General features: G+C 41.3%; 1 protein-coding gene across 1 annotated transcript in view; it reads right to left on the bottom strand.

The window, feature by feature from the left end:
- Positions 1-19,720, bottom strand: part of EML6 (EMAP like 6) — a 194,250-nt gene that overhangs the window by 58,768 nt on the left and 115,762 nt on the right. Inside the window, exons 17-21 of the mRNA XM_084900797.1 lie at positions 19,436-19,529; positions 7,513-7,613; positions 6,062-6,264; positions 4,213-4,324; positions 3,825-3,952 (exon numbers count right to left, since the gene is read on the bottom strand). Of these exons, the coding sequence (XP_084756923.1) occupies positions 3,825-3,952; positions 4,213-4,324; positions 6,062-6,264; positions 7,513-7,613; positions 19,436-19,529 (638 nt within the window). The remainder of the gene's footprint in view (positions 1-3,824; positions 3,953-4,212; positions 4,325-6,061; positions 6,265-7,512; positions 7,614-19,435; positions 19,530-19,720) is intronic.

Raw genomic sequence — 19,720 nt, 5'->3', positions numbered from 1 at the left:
CTGGGAGGTGCGTCATAGGCTCCAGGCCAATTCCACATATCTATCTTTTATCACAGACACACTTAACTGGCTTAGAATAATGACTGAGATAAAACAGTATCTATCTATATAAAAGGCTAAGTGTCTGTCTGTCCAACGGGTGGCTATCATGCACATTGACCACCAGGGGGCAAATGCTCAACACAGGAGCTGCCATGACACGCATTGGCCATTTGAAAATAAATGGTACCATCGACCTGGCACCAACAAACCAACACTTGGCTTCCTCCAAGTGGGACACAGGCCCCGCCACCCCCCCAGAGTGACACCCCACCAAATCACAGCCAACGCTGCCAAGACCCTGTGGCACAATATGCGGCCCACAGCCCAGCCGAGCCCAGAAATGGTCACTGTGGGTGCCAGGTAATGATGTCACATAGCAACATATGGATTCATTTCCCTAGAGTAGGGGTGTCGAACTCAATCAGAGAAGGGGCCAAAATCTAAAATCCAGCCTAAATCGCGGGCCGAATGGTTTACTGAACAGTCATAAACTGACAATGTCATAAACTGACAGCGGAGTGCAGTGATGACAGCGCGGTGCGGGCCACATTGCAAGGCCTGGCGGGCTGGATTTGGCCCGCGGGCCTTGTGTTTGACACATGTGCCCTAGAGACTAGCCTTCTTGGAGTTTCTTCAGCCCAGGAACCCAACTTGCTTTATAGACAGATGCAAACATTTTACAGTTTAACCAAATGTTTGTGAAGTGTTTTCCCATGTCTCATCTCATTCGATCCTCACAGAAGTCCTGGAGAAGGTAGATAGGAGACTCGGTAGAATCCTATTTTCTTTTCATTAGCAAGACACGAATACCGACATATTTCTTCTAATTAATTTTCTTTCAATGTGCACGGATCCATGCACCAGGATACTAGTTTAAAAATAATTAGGGAGAAAACAAATCCTATTCCTATAATTTGTCTCTCAGTAAAGCCATGTATACAGATTATTGTATGGGGCAATAAGACAGAGTGCTAACTGATTTTCTACTTTTAGTGGCTAATTATAAAAAGGCTCTGCTCAGTGACAGGAAAAGAAAGACCATAAAGAGGCGTCAGGAAAATGTATTGAGTAGGAATGCTTTGGGGAACAGGTGGCTTTCCAGAAGAGAAATCAGATGATTATGGTTTGACTGGGAAGCTGTTTGAGCAAAACAGCAATTTGGCAGAAGACACAGAGTTCCAAATTCAGGTGACATTCGAATACCTGTGGAGGGCCGAAGGGTGCCAATGTTGTTTGTTGATTTATTGCATTGGGAATAACTACATCGCTAGTTTTCTTCCCTTCAGAAGCCTCCCACCTCCGAGATCATAGTCAGAGGATGGTTTCGGCATCCAACCCCGCCTGCCCCCAGCCTGGAGCTGCTTGGAGCTCTTTTACGGCCAAGGCCCTTTGCTCATTTTGCTTGAGGACAGGTTTGTGGAGCTCCAAGGCCCTTTCATACCACTGCTTCATATATTGACTTAAAAATTTTTATTTCCTTAATCTAATACGATTCTATTAACTCCTGTCTAACATAGCCATGGACAGTGAGCAAGGCAGGCTGGGAGTGGCACAAGGAAATGAGCTTGGGATCTTACTTTCCTACTGTGTCTCCCCGCTGCACGACTGAGATGACTATTCAAAGTGCACACAATGAAAATGGTCAGAAATCACCTGACTTCACTTCTCTCTTCCCCCAACATAGCATTCCTTCTCTTAAAAATAATGTTTTCTAAATGACAATGGATTGCCATGCTATTGAACCTGGAAAAGCGGGCCTGAAATCTCCCCACAGGAGGCTAGCTGATTGATGGTCTTAGTCACGCTGCCTCTCCTGTCCCTGAGCTTTCTCTCTGTGTCTGTGAAAGCCGAAGGTGGCCTCTGGCCAACAGCCACCAAGGAATGGAATCTGTCAGTCTACAACCACAAGGAAATGAATGAATTCTGCCAACAACCTGCGTGACCTCAAAAGAAGATCCTTCTTCTCAGAATGGGGCTGAGAGCCTGGGAACAGAAGGCCCTACCCTCTGCTCAGCACAGGGCAAATCTCGGCAGGAGCCCAACAACACTGACTGCATTCAACACTGAGTTTTACCTAGGAGGAAATGGCACAGGCCTGATAGGCCAGAGGAGGAAAGAGACGTTGAGAAATAAGGAAATGAATGGTGTTTAAATCATATTGTGGTAAAAACTTTATAAAATATTAAGCAATATAGCATGTATGAAAACAATTTAAAGTCTCAAACATGGGCATTAAAAAATCAATAATGAACTAAGAAGACTTTTAAGTTGCTTACATTGAAACAAACACTTGCTTTTCAATAAAATTAAATAAGAAGTCATAGCCAGAAAGAAAAAGAAATGAGTTTGGCGAGAAACAACAAATATGCGAGCAGTTAGAGAACAAGACAGTCACACCCAGGACACAGCTCAATCCTGCTGCCTGGCACAGTCAGCTACAGAGCTTGGGAGGTTTGTTTTTAACATAATTTTTTAAAACACAGATTCTTATTCAGGACACCCAGAGAAGGACTTGAGCACCTGCATTTCTAAAACCTCTCAGTGATCTGTGTGCAGACCTGTTCCCAGGGAGAAATCAACCAGAGGACCCTTCTCAGTGAGATTTTGGGACTCAACCTTAATAAAGCAAGCCCACAGGCATGGGCCAGGGCAGGGGGAGGAGGCAAAGTAGTGCTCAGTGCTCATTCTTCTACTCCACCTTCTGAACACACATGCTCTCCCTCCTGTGCCTCTTCCATCTATAAATCAGGTCCATCCATCACCAAATTGGTGAGTCCTACTCATCCAGGTGAGACTGTTATCATTTCTTTGATCTTTGAGGATTCTTTGATATTTATTTTAATCAGATTTTACCTGAATATAATTCTTGAGGGCCGAGGGAGGGTAAGGAGTACGTAGTGTGTTTCTGTGAATCAAGGCTGAGGACACAGTGAGGAACACAATCTAAAGAGATGCTTATATGTTTGATGTGTGTGGAGCAGAGAACATCTTGTTAGTTTTACAGATTGACGGACTCAGAGAAAATATCCCTATGGAGCCTTATGCACACCTGGAAAAGATTTAGACGATGAGATTGTGGTCTTTGAACAGATAGATAAGGCTCTTGGAGACTGAGAGAAGGGAAGGAATTTTGAATGGGTGAGAATATGAAAAATTGGTTGTGATGGACTGTTGAAGTGACTCTCAAAATGCTCATGATTTTCACACTCTTATATAACCACCTCCCTTTGAGTATGACATAACCAATGGTTTATTTTCAATAAAAATATATGGCAAAGGTGATAGATGTTTATGATTACATGTATGTGATGATATGATTATGTCACATAAGACTGCAGTGCCTATTTTTCTCTCTCCCTTGCTGACTTTGAGGAAGTAAAGGGCCATGATGGGGAACCCCATATGGCAAAGAACTGTGGGTAGCAGCTAAAAGCTGAAGGTGGCCTCTGGCCAACAGCCACCAAGGAATGGAAGATGTCAGTCCTACAACCACAAGGAACTGAATGAATTCGGCCAACAACCTGAGTGACATCAAGAGAAGATCCTTCCTCAGTTGAGCCTCAGATGAGACTGCAGCCCTGAATCTCCCTACAGCCTTGTGAAACCTTTAGTAGAGGAACCAGTTAAGCCATGCTCAGACTCCTGACCCACAGAAATAATAAATGTGTGCTGTTTTAAAAGCTACTGTTTAAATTTTGCACATTAAGACCTCCCCTCCAACACCTCATCCCAGGCCTGGCTGTGATGTGAACTGTGGTTTAGAATATATACAAACATGGCACCTGAACAAGCAGTGTCATTGGGCCGCTTTTGTCAATTTCCAGGATCTCTCCATTTTTGGTTCCCACCAGGATATGTCCATGTCCCAAAGTGATGGCACGAATGGAAGGATTATCTTCCAAAAGCAATCCTGAGGGGGAGGAAATGTATTTAATAGACAATAAATAAATAAATAAATAAATAAATAAATAAATAAAAAGGTTATTATATAAATTCCATTTCTTATAGTTCCAAAACTAGGCAATCATCCTTGACATTTCTACCAGGGGCCTAGAGCTCTGAACATAAAAGAAAAATAACTGATTTGATCATGGTTTTCCAGGAACCTTAGTACTACCGTCTCCATCCCTACGAACAGAAAGGTTTCTACTGCATATTTGGGAGTGGCACCTTTAGAGCTAGTCGACAATGCTGCTCTTTTAATGGCGTAGGTCTTCAAGCATCTTTCAAACATATCATCCCAGAGCTCCACAATGCCGTCCTTTCCACCCGTTACAAAACCCTGTGAAGGCACACACGGAAGAATTACATACACACTGAAATGAGCAGTTGCCCACCCAGCCCCAACAAAAGTCGCCGTGGGTAAAGCAGCTTTGTGTGTGTTTTCTTCTTAAGTAGAGGGGACTGGAAAGATCTGACAAGATGTAAGAGCAATATGATATCTTCTGGAAGCATCTCTCCCCTACTTCTCTAGCAGGATCGAGGGCATTCTTGGTGTCCATTGCACTTCCTCCAGGCCATAGCCTGGTTCTGGGTGCACCAGGCCACGGCCATTCCTGTGCCCCGCCCCCTGACTAGAGAGTGGGTTTCTACAGATCAGGACCAGCCTCAAAGTCTGGCAGTTTCTGGTATCTCCTATACTCCTCCTGAATGAATGTGAATTAATACCACAATGAAATGATTGTTAAATATTTTTAAACTAAATAATCACTCCTAGGTGAAAACATCATTATTTCTTACTAAGAGTGAATTAGGCACTTCATATAACAAAATGGTCCTGCTAATTTGTTCAAAAGACATCAATTTCCACAGTAATTAAAATCCGGATTAATTTTTACAAAACCTGGAGAGTAAAAAGCTTAACATATTGGATGTATTTTACTGAACAGTGATCTTTATTCTTGTTCTAAATTTATGATTTCTTGGCTTACCACTTTTCCTTTCTGGCAACTTATCACATATACCAACTGTTCTTGGGAAAGTCGTCTGCTTTTTTTAAAGAAAAATACTGAGTAACACATTCTGTTTTCTCAGAAACTTTTAATTTATTTCATTTTAATGATGTTTACAAGGAAAAATGTTTTTGAGTTTATTACATTAAATATTCTATTCTTACTATAGGTTTTGCACCCAGGGAGATTCAACCCCCAAATTAATTTAAGTGCAGTATAGTATACTGTGATATCCTCATCTTTCTCCATGATTTGTCAGCTTAAATTACCAAGAAATAAAAAGTTTAAACACATTATATCACATCAATTTTTGCATTCTGCTTTAATCTCTTCTAACATTTGCAGTTTGTAGTTTAACCAAAAACAAGTTTGCTAGTTAAAAAAAAAAAAAAAAGCTTTAACAACTAAAACAACCCAACCATCTAGGTTTGCATAAGCACACTCTGTTAGCACAACTCTGAGCAGGGATAAAATCACCTAATGACTCATCGTACATGACTGTTTATGTGTGTATGTGTCTGTGTATGTTCTATATTCTACTGGTTTTGTTTCTTTGAAAAATCCTAAAGCAGCTGTTAAAGACTTCACTCTAACACTCTTGTCAAAGCTGTTAACAAGACATGAGCGTGCAGGAAAAAACTGGTTACCAACATCACTTTTGTTGGGTGGAACAATAATCCAACCACTTGGTACTTCTAGGGCTATGCTCTCTGTGCCACTGAGGAGAAGAGCATGCTGAAATGTTTCTCAAGTCTCTTATCCTCCTGCGTGTTTACATTTATCTCACCACTAATTCTTAAGGAGCTTTAGGAATGAGAGTCAGGAAGAACAAGTGTGGGGGAAAAAAGTGGGGAGAAATTGCATATAAAAATAATTATAAATGAAAGAGAAAATATAAAATAGTTGCACTCCCTGCCTTCTCTTGACTGGAGGGTCATTGCAACAACTTCCTAATTCAGACTGTTCTGTTTTTAGACACAGGATTCTCTCGGTGTCTTCTTCCCTAAGACTGATGGACAATTTTAGAAAGCCGAGGAGGAAAATGAATGCTGATAAAGGTACCATACCTTATCCAACGCATACATAGCAAACACGGGCCCGTCATGAGCCTTCACCGTCTTCAGTAGCTGAATGTCTTTCCAAATGAAAATATCTCCTGTAGCTGCTCCTGAGAAGACTAGGTCTTCCATCCGCCCATAAGAAACACACATCATTGTTTCCAGTTTTCCGACACTTCCAAAGATTCCCCTCTTAGAGGTGAAACCCCCACCTGGAGTGGACCAAGAGTATTTATTACGTGGTTTTATTTCTAAGTGACACCTTCTATGAATGTGTAGAATGACTGCGCTCGATGAAAAGCACAATGTGTCATTAAGTGTATACACAGAGCTGTATGAAAACAGCACGAAATAGCATAGACAAAAATATAAGGGGGTTTTCATTCACTCAGGCATTATTGAGTTCCTACTACTTTGTGGTAGGCTCAACTCTAGGGTATAAAGATGAAGAGAGAGTTTCTGCCTTTAAGGAACGTAGGGTCTGGCTGGAGAGGGGACTCGATAATCACACGCATCTCAATCAAACAAGAGATCGTTCAACCAAGGTTCAGTGCTAGGCCTGGGACAGCCAGAGGGAGGAGTGACTGCGTGCCTGGGGGAGGTGGGGCCGTCTTCCTGAATGCTGAGCAAAAAGAATAGAAACAGAGCCAGCTGTCAATGTGAAATGTAAACATGTCATATATGTTTTGCCTCAGTTTTTATCACAGCAGCTTTGGGGTGAGAAAAATGAATCACTGTGTGGGAGAAGGTGCATCAGATTTGTCCCTTGGATGTTCTCATTTCCCTGCACTTTCTGACTAGCACAGAGAAACACAGACTCACTCCAGACAACGCCATGCAGGCTGGCTCTCCTGACATGCTAGTCTAGTATCCTTTCTTGAAAAATAGAAGCATGGAAAAAGCAGCTTTTTAATGCTATGACCAGTATAACATTGGGCTTGGTATTAAAGCTGATACTAAGAGTTCAGAAGCAATTTTAGTTAGCAGGTATGACTTATTATGAGAAGAATATCAGTATATGTTTTGTCATGCTTATGTACTCATCACTATTACCAACATTATAATCCACAAATATTTATTTTGACTACTTTCTGGGTATAGTGTCAGGATGTAAATTCATTCTTTGAATTCAGTGATAAAGGAACCCTCCCTGTATTCACCCAACCAAGGTGTGATCATTTTACTTCCTGCTCAGTAGTCCAACATCATGACTGCTTTCGGATCGGAAGGATACAGAGAATTGTTTTCACAGCAGAACGTGTTCCAAAGCTTTCTAGATACTGATGAATATGCATAGCTTCATATAGCGTGCGCGAAGTTTCACAGCTTAGGCATTAAGCAGTCCAGAGTGAATTTGGGAGAGAATAGCTTTCAGGAGCATGGTAATTTTAGTTTGCAGAGACATGGTCAGGTCTTCTCCAGCTCTCAGCCACATAAATGATAAACCCAAACAGCATTACCTGCTTGTTGCCAGAATTTGATGTGCTTTATCCCAACGGTAACCAGTCTGTCCACATGGTGTGGGTTACACTTTACCACAAATATCTTATCTTTATGTCCTCTGCAAGAGATAAATAAGAAAAACATTCTAATTTCGATGGCAGCAATGATGTAGAGTTTTAATAAAAGCATGCATTTGGTCTGTCATTAAGCATATGTAATAGGACAACTAAGTTAGAAGATGACTTAAATTACACAGAGTCGACATTACAATAAGATTTCTTTGCATGTTTGAGCCCTTCATTCTCACCTTAATATTGCTACCAAAGTCTAGTTAATTATACTTTAAACAAATTAATGAAAATATCTAAAATAGATCAGGATGTCTCTGTAAGATAAAATTAATGCTGCTGCCATAGGATTGTGAATAATTCTTGGGATATGGAGGTCTGACGCAGGAGGAGGGAGAAGACACTGCAATAGCATTAATGAGGAGCTTCCAACGTAATATTCTTACTGTGGAAATCATAACTTCGGGTTTAACAGAGTTAGCTTCACCTAGCAATGTACTCACTGGAAATCCAAGCCCTGGCTCACATCCATGGAGAGGGAACAGATGTTATCTATTGATTCATTCAAGGAACTTTCAGAGGCTGTGCATTCAGAAAGTCAGTTTTATAACCAAAAGGCAGAATATAAAAGTGGGAACTGGTTCTAGACCTGGAGCGACAGGCCTGGCATGCCACAGAGCCGGGGAAATTTCTGCCTAGAGTATAGTCATCACATTAGACTCTAAGGACTTCCTGGTCTTAATGTACTCCTTGATGGTCTTTTATGGGATATCCCAGTGGTTGGCAAACCGTGGCTTGCGAGCCACATACTGATCTTCCACAAAATACCTCATGTGGGCGTGCATGGACAGTGCAATTGAAACTTCGTGCCCATGCGCAGAAGTTGGTTTTCAACCTGGGTGAATCTGTTTTGAAGAAGTGGCAGGACCATTCAAGGGGCCAAAGAGCCACATGTGGCTCGTGAGCCGCAGTTTGCCGACGACTGGGATATCCTATATAATAAAAGGCTAATATGCAAATCCACTGAATGGTGGAAGGACCAGTCACTATGATGCGCACTGACCACCAGGGGGCAGACGCTCAATGCAGAAACTGTCCCCTAGTGAACAGTGCACTCCTACAGGGGGAGTGCTGCTCAGCCAGAAGCCGGGCTCAGGGCTGTTGAGTGCAGTGGCAGTGGTGGGAGCCTCTCCTGTCTCCATGACAGCGCTAAGGATGTCCAACTGCCAGTTTAGGCCCGCTCCCTGGGGACTAAGCTATCAGTTGGACATCCCCCGAGGGCTCCCGGACTGCCAAGAGGGTGCAGGCTGGGCTGAGGGGAAAACCCCCCCCCCGGAGTGCACGAATTTCATGCACCAGGCTTCTCGTTAGGACATATATTTCATAATGTAAGAGAAATGCAAATAACAAAAAGAACATGACTGACCAATCTCCCTTATGAATATAGATGAAAGAAATCTTAAAATATTAGCAAAGAGAATCCAATAACATATTAAAGATAATACATTGTGACCAAACGCAAGGTTGGTTCATTATTAAAGAATCAAATAGTACAATTCATCATATTAACATATATAAGAAGAAAATTTATGTTATGTTCACAGATGCTGAAAAGATATTGGACAAAAATCTAACACACATTTGTGGTTTAAAAAACACTCGTCATGGGGAGGAGGAGGGAGCAATGGTGGGATAAGGACACATATGTAATACTTAACATGTTAAGTGCCCAGCCTGTTTTGTCTTCCAGATGGAAAGTATAGTGTCAATCACCAGTGACTGACTGGGCACTTAACATGTTAATCAATAAAGAAAAAAATAAATTAAAAAACAACAACACTTGTCACTCAATGAAGTAGAAATCAATGGGTGCTTCTGACTTCTCCATTTCCCTGTACTCCTCCTTGATTCTCACTGAGAAACCCATGTTCATTCAAGGCCAACTGTACACAGACTGACTCTCCAGCAACGCTGTGTGCCCTGACCTTACCCTCTTTAAAAACCAAAAGTGCTGAAACAGTAACTTATTCATGGTGTGTGTGTGTGTGTGTGTGTGTGTGTGTGTGTGTGTGTCTGTATGTGAACTCAAAAATCAGATTCTTACTCAATAGTATTCCCAATAAAGTGGAGAACAAGACTATTATTAATACTTCCATTTAACACTGTATTGAATATATTAACTAATGCAGTTACACAAGATTTCAAATATTAAAGGCACAAGAACTAGAATGGAAAAAGGTAAAACTTCCTTTTAGCAGAAGATATATTTATATGTCTAGAAAATTCACAAAGAGATAAGGTAAAACAACTACACACAAGAGGATTCAGTCATGTTGCAGTATAAACTCATAGAGAGCAGGCGGACAGCTCTGCTGTGGGGAATGAGCAAAAAAGGAAAAAAGAGAGAATGCATGGACATGGGCAACAGTGTGGTGAATGCCCGGGGGGGGGGGGGGGGGGGAGGGGTGTGGAGGTGGAAGAGGGGACTCCCATCAAAAGAGCACTGGGTGTTTGTATTTAATCTGGAGTTAGATGCCTTGATTTTTAAAGTTATTATGAAAGAATAAACCAACAGGAATGGCCAGGTAAAGTATGAAAAAGAGCAAAGTGGGAAGTATAACTCTCTTAGATATAAGTCCAGAAACCTTCATAACTAAAACAGTGTGGTACTGGTGCATGAGTTGACTGACACATCCATGACAAAATAGAAAGCCTAGAAGACCCAAATGAATATTAAAATCTGGTATAAAATGAAGACAGGATCTCAAATCAATATGGAAAAAGAGGAACTTTTAAAACAGATGGTGTTTGTCACCAAATGCTTGTGAGGAAGTAGAGCGGCAGGAACTTGATGCATTGCTGATGGGAATGCAAAACGGTTCAGCCACTTTAGAAGACAGTGTAGTGCTTTCTCACAAAACTAAACATGTTCAACATAAGATCCAGCAATTGTGTTTCTGGGTATTTACCCAAAGGAGTAAAGAATTTGCATCCACACAAAAACCTGCATGTGAATATCTATAATGGCTTTAACCATAACTGTCAAAACTGAGAAGCAACCAGGACGGGCTTCAGTACGTGAATATATGAACAAACTGTGGTACATCCAGACAATGGCATGTTATTCAGTGCTAAAAAGAAATGAGCTATCAAGCCATGAAAAGACATGGAGGAATCTTAAGTGAATACTACTAAGTAAACAAAAGCTTATCGGGAAAAGCTACACACTGTATGCTTCCAACTATATGACACTCTGGAAAGGCAAAACTCGGGAGACAGTAAGAGGATTGCTGGATGCCAGAATAGAGTGACAAGAGGGACGAACAGGCAGAACGCAAAGGATTTTTATTTTAATTTTTTTCACAAAGGATTTTTAGAACTCTGAAACTATTCTGTCAGATACTATAATGGTGGACATGTCATTTTATACATTTCTCAAACCTCAAAGACTGTACAATGCCAAGAGTGAATCCTACAGAAAACTATGGGCATTAGGTGACAGAGTGTCAATCTATTGTCATGAACGTACCACTCTGGTAGTGGGGATATGGAGGCAGCTGTGTGTAGGGGGGAGGAGTAGGGGAAATATAGGAAGGCTACTTTCTGCTCAATTTTGCTTTGTACTTAAAGTAAGGTCTATTTAAAAGGGAAAAGAAAAATGATATTTGGAAACATATCAACAGCCATATGGAAAAAGGATAAAATTGGATCTGTTCTTTATAACATACTAGGATAAATTCCCAAATTGTTTAGAGATCTAAATGATCTAGTGAACAGTGCACTCCTACAGGGGGAGCACTGCTCAGCCAGAAGCCGGGCTCAGGGCTGCTGAGTGCAGTGGCAGTGGCGGGAGCCTCTCCTGCCTCCATGACAGCGCTAAGGATGTCCAACTGCCAGTTTAGGCCCGCTCCCTGGGGACTAAGCTATCAGTTGGACATCCCCTGAGGGCTCCTGGACTGCCAAGAGGGTGCAGGCTGGGCTGAGGGAAACGCCCCCCCTGGAGTGCACGAATTTCATGCACCAGGCGTCTCGTTAGGACATATATTTCATAATGTAAGAGAAATGTTAATAACAAAAAGAACATGACTGACCAAAGAAGAAGCCATAGCAAATGAGAATAAATTACGAGTGATTTCCTTTTTTATTTTTTTAAATATATTTTATTGATTTTGTACAGAGAGGAAGAGAGATAGAGAGTTAGAAACATCGATGAGAGAGAGTCATCGATCAGCTGCCTCTTGCACACCCCCCAGTGGGGATGTGCCGCAACCAAGGTACATGCCCTTGACCGGAATCGAACCCAGGACCCTTCAGTCCCCAAGCCGACGCTCTATCCATTGAGCCAAACTGGTTTCGGCTGAGTGATTTCCTTTTAACAGAGAATGGGGAATACATTCCTAAGTATGACTCAAAATCTTGAAACATTAAAAAATAACTGAAAAATTTGACTGCATTAAAAACTTTTAGCATGGTGAAAAGCACCATAGCAAACTGAAAAAAAAAAGACAAATGGTTAACTTGGAAAAATATCTGCAAATTATAGACAAAGGACAAGTAACCCTAGTATACAAGAACTACTTTCTGTGTGAATTTTATTTTAGAGAAACCGAATGGTTCATGAGAAAAAAATTCTTATTTATTGAAGAATTCTAGCTAATATGAAGAATGACAGAATTAGAACATTATAATTTTAGACCCCTAAACAAATAATCGAAACATTCCACAGTTGTAAATGGATGCTACAACCATTGGATAATATGTTGATGTGGAGCTTTATAATGGAAGGATCAGGCTAATGCTACTAGAACCCACAGTTGAGTATTACTAAGCATATGACAACTAGACACTTCACCCAGTGGTGTACCACCGAGGTGTGCCTCGGGGAGAAGAATTCCATCCCATTGTTTATGATGGCTGGTTCATGGGAATAATAAAATGCATACTGGCTTTTAGTTGGTTTTCTTCTTTGACTCCCCCCCACCCCTACAGATAATATAGCTCTATTGCTTGCACCTGAAGTACTACTCCCAATGCTTCCACCCTCGACTATGCCACTGACTATGTTTCTTCAATGTGATGAAAAAATGAAGTACGTATCTAGTGTTCTTGTCTAAAAAAAAACAATGTAGCCGGGACCGGTTTGGCTCAGTGGATAGAGTGTCGGCCTGCGGACTGAGAGGTCCCGGGTTCGATTCCCGTCAAGGGCATGTACCTGGGTTGCGGGCACATCCCCAGTGGGGGGTGTGCAAGAGGCAGCTGGTCGATGTTTCTCTCTCATCGACGTTTCTAACTCTCTGTCCCTCTCAATTCCTCTCTGTGTAAAATCAATAAAATATATAAAAATAAAAAATAAAAAAAACAATGTAGATGAAAATATTTGCAAATCATGTATCAGATAGAGAACTTGTATCAGAATATATTTTAAAACTCCTCCAACTCAATAAAAAACAAACCTCTATTGCCCACGGGTGTGGCTCCCTGGTTGAATGTTTCTATGAACCAGGAGGTCAGGGTTTGATTCCTGGTCAGGGCACATTCCCGGGCTATGGGCTAGAATACCCAGTAGGGAGTGTGCAGGAGGCAGCCGATCAATGATTCTCATCATTGATGTTTCTATCTCTCCCTCTTCCTTTCTGAAATAAAAAATTATTTTTTTAAAACCAATTAAAATGGATAATATAGCTAAATAGACACTTCTACAAAGAAGATATTCTAACGGCCAGTAAGTACATGAAAAGATGTCCAACATCATTAGTCATTAGAAAATGAAAATCAAATACATAATCAGATACCACTTCACTCACATTAAAATGGCTATAATAACAGACAATAATAAGTGTTGAAAGTCTATTAAAAAATGGAACTTTCACTCATTGTTGGTGGAGATGTAATATGGTTTGGCCACTTTGAGAAATATTTTGGTGGTACCTTAAAATATTAAACATAAAACTACCAAATAATGCAGCAATTCCATTCCTACCTATGAACACAAGAGAAATCAAACATACATTTACTCAAAATCTTGTACACAAATGTTCACAGAAGCATTATTGCCAAAAGGTGGAAACAATCCAAAAATGCATCAGCTAAAGAATGAATAAATGTGGCAGGCCCACAGAATGAATTATTATTCAGCAATTAAAAGGAATGAAGTACTGACATATGCCATGACACAGATGAACCTTAAATATTATGCTATGTGAAAGAAGCCAGTCATGAAGGACCTCATATTGTATGACTCTATTTACATGCGATGTCCAGAACACAAAAATCCAGAGAGACAGAAAATACATTAATTAGTGCTAATGGGTGTGGAGCTTCTTTCTGGGGTGGTGAAAATGCTCTGAAATTTGACAGTGGTAATGATTGCACAATTCTGTAAATATGCTGAGAACCACTGAACTGTCCACTTTAAATGGGCAAATTGTATGGTCTGTGATTTATTTATCAATAAAACTGCTGCAGGAAAAACAATGTGAATCTAATCAAGGCTGTGGATCTAACTACATTTACAGGAAATGCAGAGAATGCCTGAAATGCTCCGAGGAAGAGTCAGTCAAGCTTAGACTGTGAAACAATCTAAGGTCAAACGACCAGGCCCTCAGCTACATCCACGGCATGAAAAGGTGGGAGGGGAGCTGCTAAAAAATAAAAATCTGGAAGAGGCCGAAGAGAGGAACCCAAATGCAATGCCTGGGCCTTGTTTGGATGCAAATTTGAACAAGCCAACTCTCATCTTTGAAACAATCAGAAATGTTTATGAATTTGGTAATAAATTAAAGAAATTACTATTGCTTTAGTTAGTTGTGATAATGAAATGGTGGTTTTACAAAGGGTCTTTTCCTCATAGAAAGCAGGCAGACAGTTCTGGGAGGACAGTTTGGGGGCGTGGAGGAATTGAGTAACAACAAGAGAATTCAGGGACATGGACAACAGTTGGTGATTGTGGGGGATGGGGGGAAGGGTGGTGGAAAGAGGTGGAAGAGTATAGAGAGGGTAAATGGTGATGGAAAAATAAATAAATGTAACATTAGAAAATAAAAGGTGTCTTTTCATGTAGAAATACCCAATGAAGTATATACAGATCAAATGGCATGATGTCTTAAATTTTCTTTAAAACATTTTAGCACAGCCTGGCCAGCGTGGCTCAGTGTTGAACATCAACTTATGAACCAGGAGATCACGGTTCAATTCCCAGTCAGGGCAGATTGCCTGGGTTGCAGGCACCATCCCCAATGTGGGGTGTGCAGGAGGCAGCCGATCAATGATTCTCTCTCATCATTGATGTTTCTATCTCTTCCTCTCCCTTCCTCTCTGAAATCAGTAACAATATTTTAAAAAAATATATTATATCAAAAAAGTAAAAGTAAAAAATGAGGGGAAAGAGATTTGTGCCATTAGTAGGATGTTTGTAGTTGGGTGAGAGTTCCAGGAAGTCCATTATGCTATATCCTCCTCTTTTGTCTCACCTTGAAAACTTCCATCATAAAAATTTAAAAGAACAGATCAGACCATCTCCATACCTATGATGTGGGCCCTGCTACAGTGAGAGCCAGGAATGAAGGAACTGCTTTTTGAACTTTCTCTTTCTTTGAAAGTCAAAAGTGAAGCATGAACACTAGGGACAGGATACATCACTGGATGTATTAGGAACAATTAGGACAGAGAGAAAAAAGCTTAGATAAAAGAGAAGAGAAAATGTGCTTAATACAAAGTGGAGAAATGAATCAAATCACCATAAAGGATGTTTAAGCGTCCAAAGATTTCTTGGTTGGAAGAAAATGCCCACAGATCTAAGTCATTAATATACATGTAGGGAGAAGATGCTAGAGAAAACCGAAATGAAAATGAAGGGCAAATATATTTTTTAAATCACATTTCCTAGACAGAGAAAAAGCATTGTTTTGTTTCCTGGTGTCTGTACAATGTCAAACATTTAGATAGAAAAATCTGTTTTGAGAGCACTTTATAGTTTCCATCTAGTTTCTTGGTATATAACACACAGCAACATGGCTAAAGTTCTAAACTGACCAATGATGGCATGTAAATATTTAATTAATGTCCACAGCTAAATAAAGAACATTCATGGGGTTCCTTTGCACTGTGTGTTTTATTTTTCCTTTAGACACTCGTTAAATTTGTAGGGAAGGTGCCTACAACAGTGAGTGTAAGAAAACAAAGTGGAAAAGTTTCTGTCTGTAACTGAGAGAAGAATGCAGAAAACTGCTGCTCCTCATGCCCACGTCATAAGTAATCCTCCACATGTAACCTCTAGCCCAAGCACAGGGCAAGGAGGAAGGAAGGAAAGCACTTTTAGTGGCGTAGGGCCGCTGGCTGTACTGGGCGAGTTGGTTTCTAGTCTTCTATTCCCAGGCCTTTCATGTGCATAAAGGTCCGGTCCTATGTGTGATTTTGCTTTCTCTTTCTTTGTAAAAGTAGCCCTTAACAGGAAGACTGAATGTCTGATTGATATTCCATCTCTCAAAAAAGATTTAAAATGGCGTACAACATAGAATAATACAGAATAAGCCAGGTAACATAAATTAGAAGGCAGTGAGATGATATTTTAATGAGCTAAAAAAAAAAAATGCCAGTTACAGAGCAGTATACATTCTATCCCAGATATGAATAAAAATGGATAGAAATTCTAGGATATATACTAAAGAATATATGCTAAAATGTTACCCATAGTTATGTCTGGATAGTGAAATCATGGATAATTTTTATTTTCTTCTGGGTGCTTTTTTTTTTCTTTCTTTCTATTTTCTCATAGTGATCATGTATTATTTTGAAAACAGAGAAAAAATTAATAAGTGTCATTATAAAAAGAGATACACATTTAAAAAGTGAGAAGGAAAGGTGTGGGTTTGCTGTGCGAAGAGACTTTATCATATTCACTAAATGTAGATAAGGGTAGGAGCCTAAATAGCTCAAACAACAAAGTTAATATAGAAATGCATGCTCCGAGGCTCCACATCCCTGCTCTCTGTGGGCCTACCTTGGTCCCTACGCTTTCTAGTAGCACAACTATTTCGCACTAACAGTGGCAATATTCTTGTTACACATCTTGAGAGCTGTACCTCTTGCCTAAGATCTCTGCTAAAACCTCTGAGATGAAGCATGACTATAATAACTGAGAGCCAGGAATGAAGGAACTGCTTTCTGAACTTCCTCTTTGTTTCTTTGAAAGTTAATCAACGGCCCCCACAGTCAAGTCCCCCCACAGTCAAGTCCCCAGTGCAATGAAAATCCAAATAAAGGGGCACCTGATTGCCTCATTATTCTGCTCTGACACTGATATTGGGCCATTTAACTACTGCCCATAGAGACTGGCCTTGGTTTTTAAGTGGATTACTTATATGTTAGACCAAAATTGCAACAGCCTCTAATAGGGGGAAAGACTAAAAATTTAATTTTTAATGGAGATGACTGAAATCGTTCAGGAAAAGTAGCAAAAGTCTTCAAGTAGATTGGATTAAGGCTCATAAAGATCTTGTAATAAAAACTCCACGAGCCAATTCTGAGTTTTTCTAAGCCGATGAAAAGTAGATTCATTTAAACACCTGCACAGCGGAGGGGTGACCTCTGAGAGTGCAGTGCTGTGGGGTGGGACGTCTTAGCCCTGGGGGTGCCCTCATGGCTACTATGCCCCTCCCCCTGGGGAAATCTCACCTCCTGGGCCTGCCAGGGCGTGTTCTAGAACCATTACCCGGCCAGAAGCGGTCACTGTGAAGCCTTGCTGGTGACGGTAAGAGACATGGAGTGCAAAGTGAGGGGCGTCACTGAGCCACTGAGACTCACCGGGCCTCTCCGGAGGATGCTGACTCCGGAAGCCAGGCGGTACCATCAATGGAGGATCGCTTCTGTTTCCCTGTCCCTTCTTTCCTGCCTGTTGTTTTTTTTTTTTTAAGTTTTATCAATTGAAGCACCCTAACTTAAGGCCCGAAATAAAAATTGTGTATTTTCCTGGTTACTTATCCTATAAATTTTATTCTTGTTAATATTATATAATCACTTATATAAATACTCATTATTTATTTATTACTTTATAACCTGACACGCTTCCAAAGAATTTGAATGATCCTGGAATGTCCTTCTTGGAAAGAGCACTGATTAATGTCACAATCGCCAGAATGCCCTCTGAGGGCAGTTCCGGCCGGGTCCTGTTTGGGAATGTGACATAAGGTTTGGGGGCAATTCCGAAAATAAACTGCGTTATTAACAACACGGTATTAAGTCGCGTTGTATTAGTTAAATTACATGGAATGCTATCTACCATGCATACCAAGTATATACTTTTTTTCACATTATTAAGTATCGCTTTCTTCCACTTCTATTAATGCCTCTGGCATACACCTGGTGAGCCACCCATCGCCGCAGAGGGTTTTCAAGAAGGAAAATTGAACTTCTGGTTTGGAGGTAGGCATGTGCTTTGCTTAAAATTACCTACTAATGTAGAATGGATGTTATCAGAAACATTAAGTTAAAGTTCCATTCATTTGTCTCAGAGGAAAGCAGTGCTCTGAGTGGGACCTGCACCTGAGTGCCAGAGGGTGACACAGCAGCGAGGAACAGGATGAGAGAGACCACGGGAAAACCACGTGGGCAGGCGAATTTATGAGCACCAACGAATACCACCTATTTGCTGCCAAGAACACCATCTATTCAATAGCTGCCATCGGAAAAGCGCCTCCTTTTCTCCCAAGATGGCCAGCTGGAATCTTCAAGGCTCCATCAACTTCTCCTCTGAGTCTCCATTCAATTAAGTTGCCAACCCACCCCCCACCACCTTAATATTGTGGAGGGAAATATCAATGTAGAAAATAAGTACTGGGGTTCATGCGGAAACCGGTTTGGCTCAATGGATGGAGCGTCGGCTTGGGGACTGAAGGGTCCCGGGTTCGATTCCGGTCAAGGGCATGTACCTTGGTTGCGGTCATATCCCCAGTAGGGGGTGTGCAAGAGGCAGCTGATCGATGACTCTCTCTCTCATCGATGTTTCTAACTATCTCTCTCTCTTCCTATTTGTACAAAATCAATAAAATATATTTAAAAAAAAGAAAAGAAAAGAAGTACTGTGGTTCAAAGCTATTCATTCAAAAATGATTTCATATTGCAAAACAAGAAGTTGGTGAATGCAGGGAGGAACTAGGAGAGAGGCAAACGGATCACACGCCTTGGGCAACAAATTGTATTGCTGGGCCTTGGCTGCCAGCTATTTTGACTTCTGACCACGTTTGGCAAAGAGCTACGCCCCGTGTTAAGTGGAAAGTAATGCTCAGACATCGGGCTGATTCAGCAGGGAGGGAGGCCGGGGTGAGGGAGGACAGACAGGTGGTCTATAAACAGCCGTCAGTCTTCAAACGTCTATTTATAAGATGGGAGATTAGGGAAACAATTTGCCTGCTTTGAAAGCAAGTGGCAGACGCACAGGTTGGGGCCTCCTTCCCAGCACGCCACGGCCTCATGACTAACGGGACGTCTGACTCCGGTGACATTGACAATCCTCCACCAGATGCTAAGGCAGCGGAAAAACAAGGGGCAAGGCACCAGCCCGAGAAAAGCCGCTTTCCTCCGGCTCGTAAAAGGCTTGGATAGAGATAACGCCTGCATTACTAAAAGCAAAGTGATGAGTAACTCTCCGGAGAGGACTTCGGAGTTTTCCAGTTTCCCCCGAAACAAACATGAACGGCTCTAGGGGAGGCCTGGCACCGTGAAATACAGCAGCAACGTGTTTTCTCTTGGGCGTTAAGCCTTCTATGCGAGTTCCACCTGAGTCTGAAGATGAAATCTTACCAGAAAATGAAAACTACCGACCGATCCCGAAGCGTGATAATCGGCGGGATGCCGTCAGGCCTCGGCCGCTGCTTACCTTGTGGTGGCTATCTTTTCTCCCTTTTTCCAGTCCCAGAATACAATACTGTGAAAATCGTCTAAGCCAACCGACACCAGACATTTTCCATCGGCTGTATGAAAACAACACAGAGGTCAAATAACTCATTTCTTCAATGAAAAAGGGAAACATTTAATATGCTATAAAGACGAAGGAGACATTGGCCTCAAGATCATTATTAGGCTCAAATACATTAGGAGTATCTTATGCTCAAGGGACCTCAACCAAAGGAAATGCATAACTAGCAGCAGTTGAGCTACTTAT

Source organism: Pipistrellus hanaki (assembly GCF_964339955.1).
Source record: "Pipistrellus hanaki genome assembly, chromosome: 12".
Classification (NCBI taxonomy): Eukaryota; Metazoa; Chordata; class Mammalia; order Chiroptera; family Vespertilionidae; genus Pipistrellus; species Pipistrellus hanaki.
This window is presented reverse-complemented; position numbering and strand designations above follow the sequence as displayed.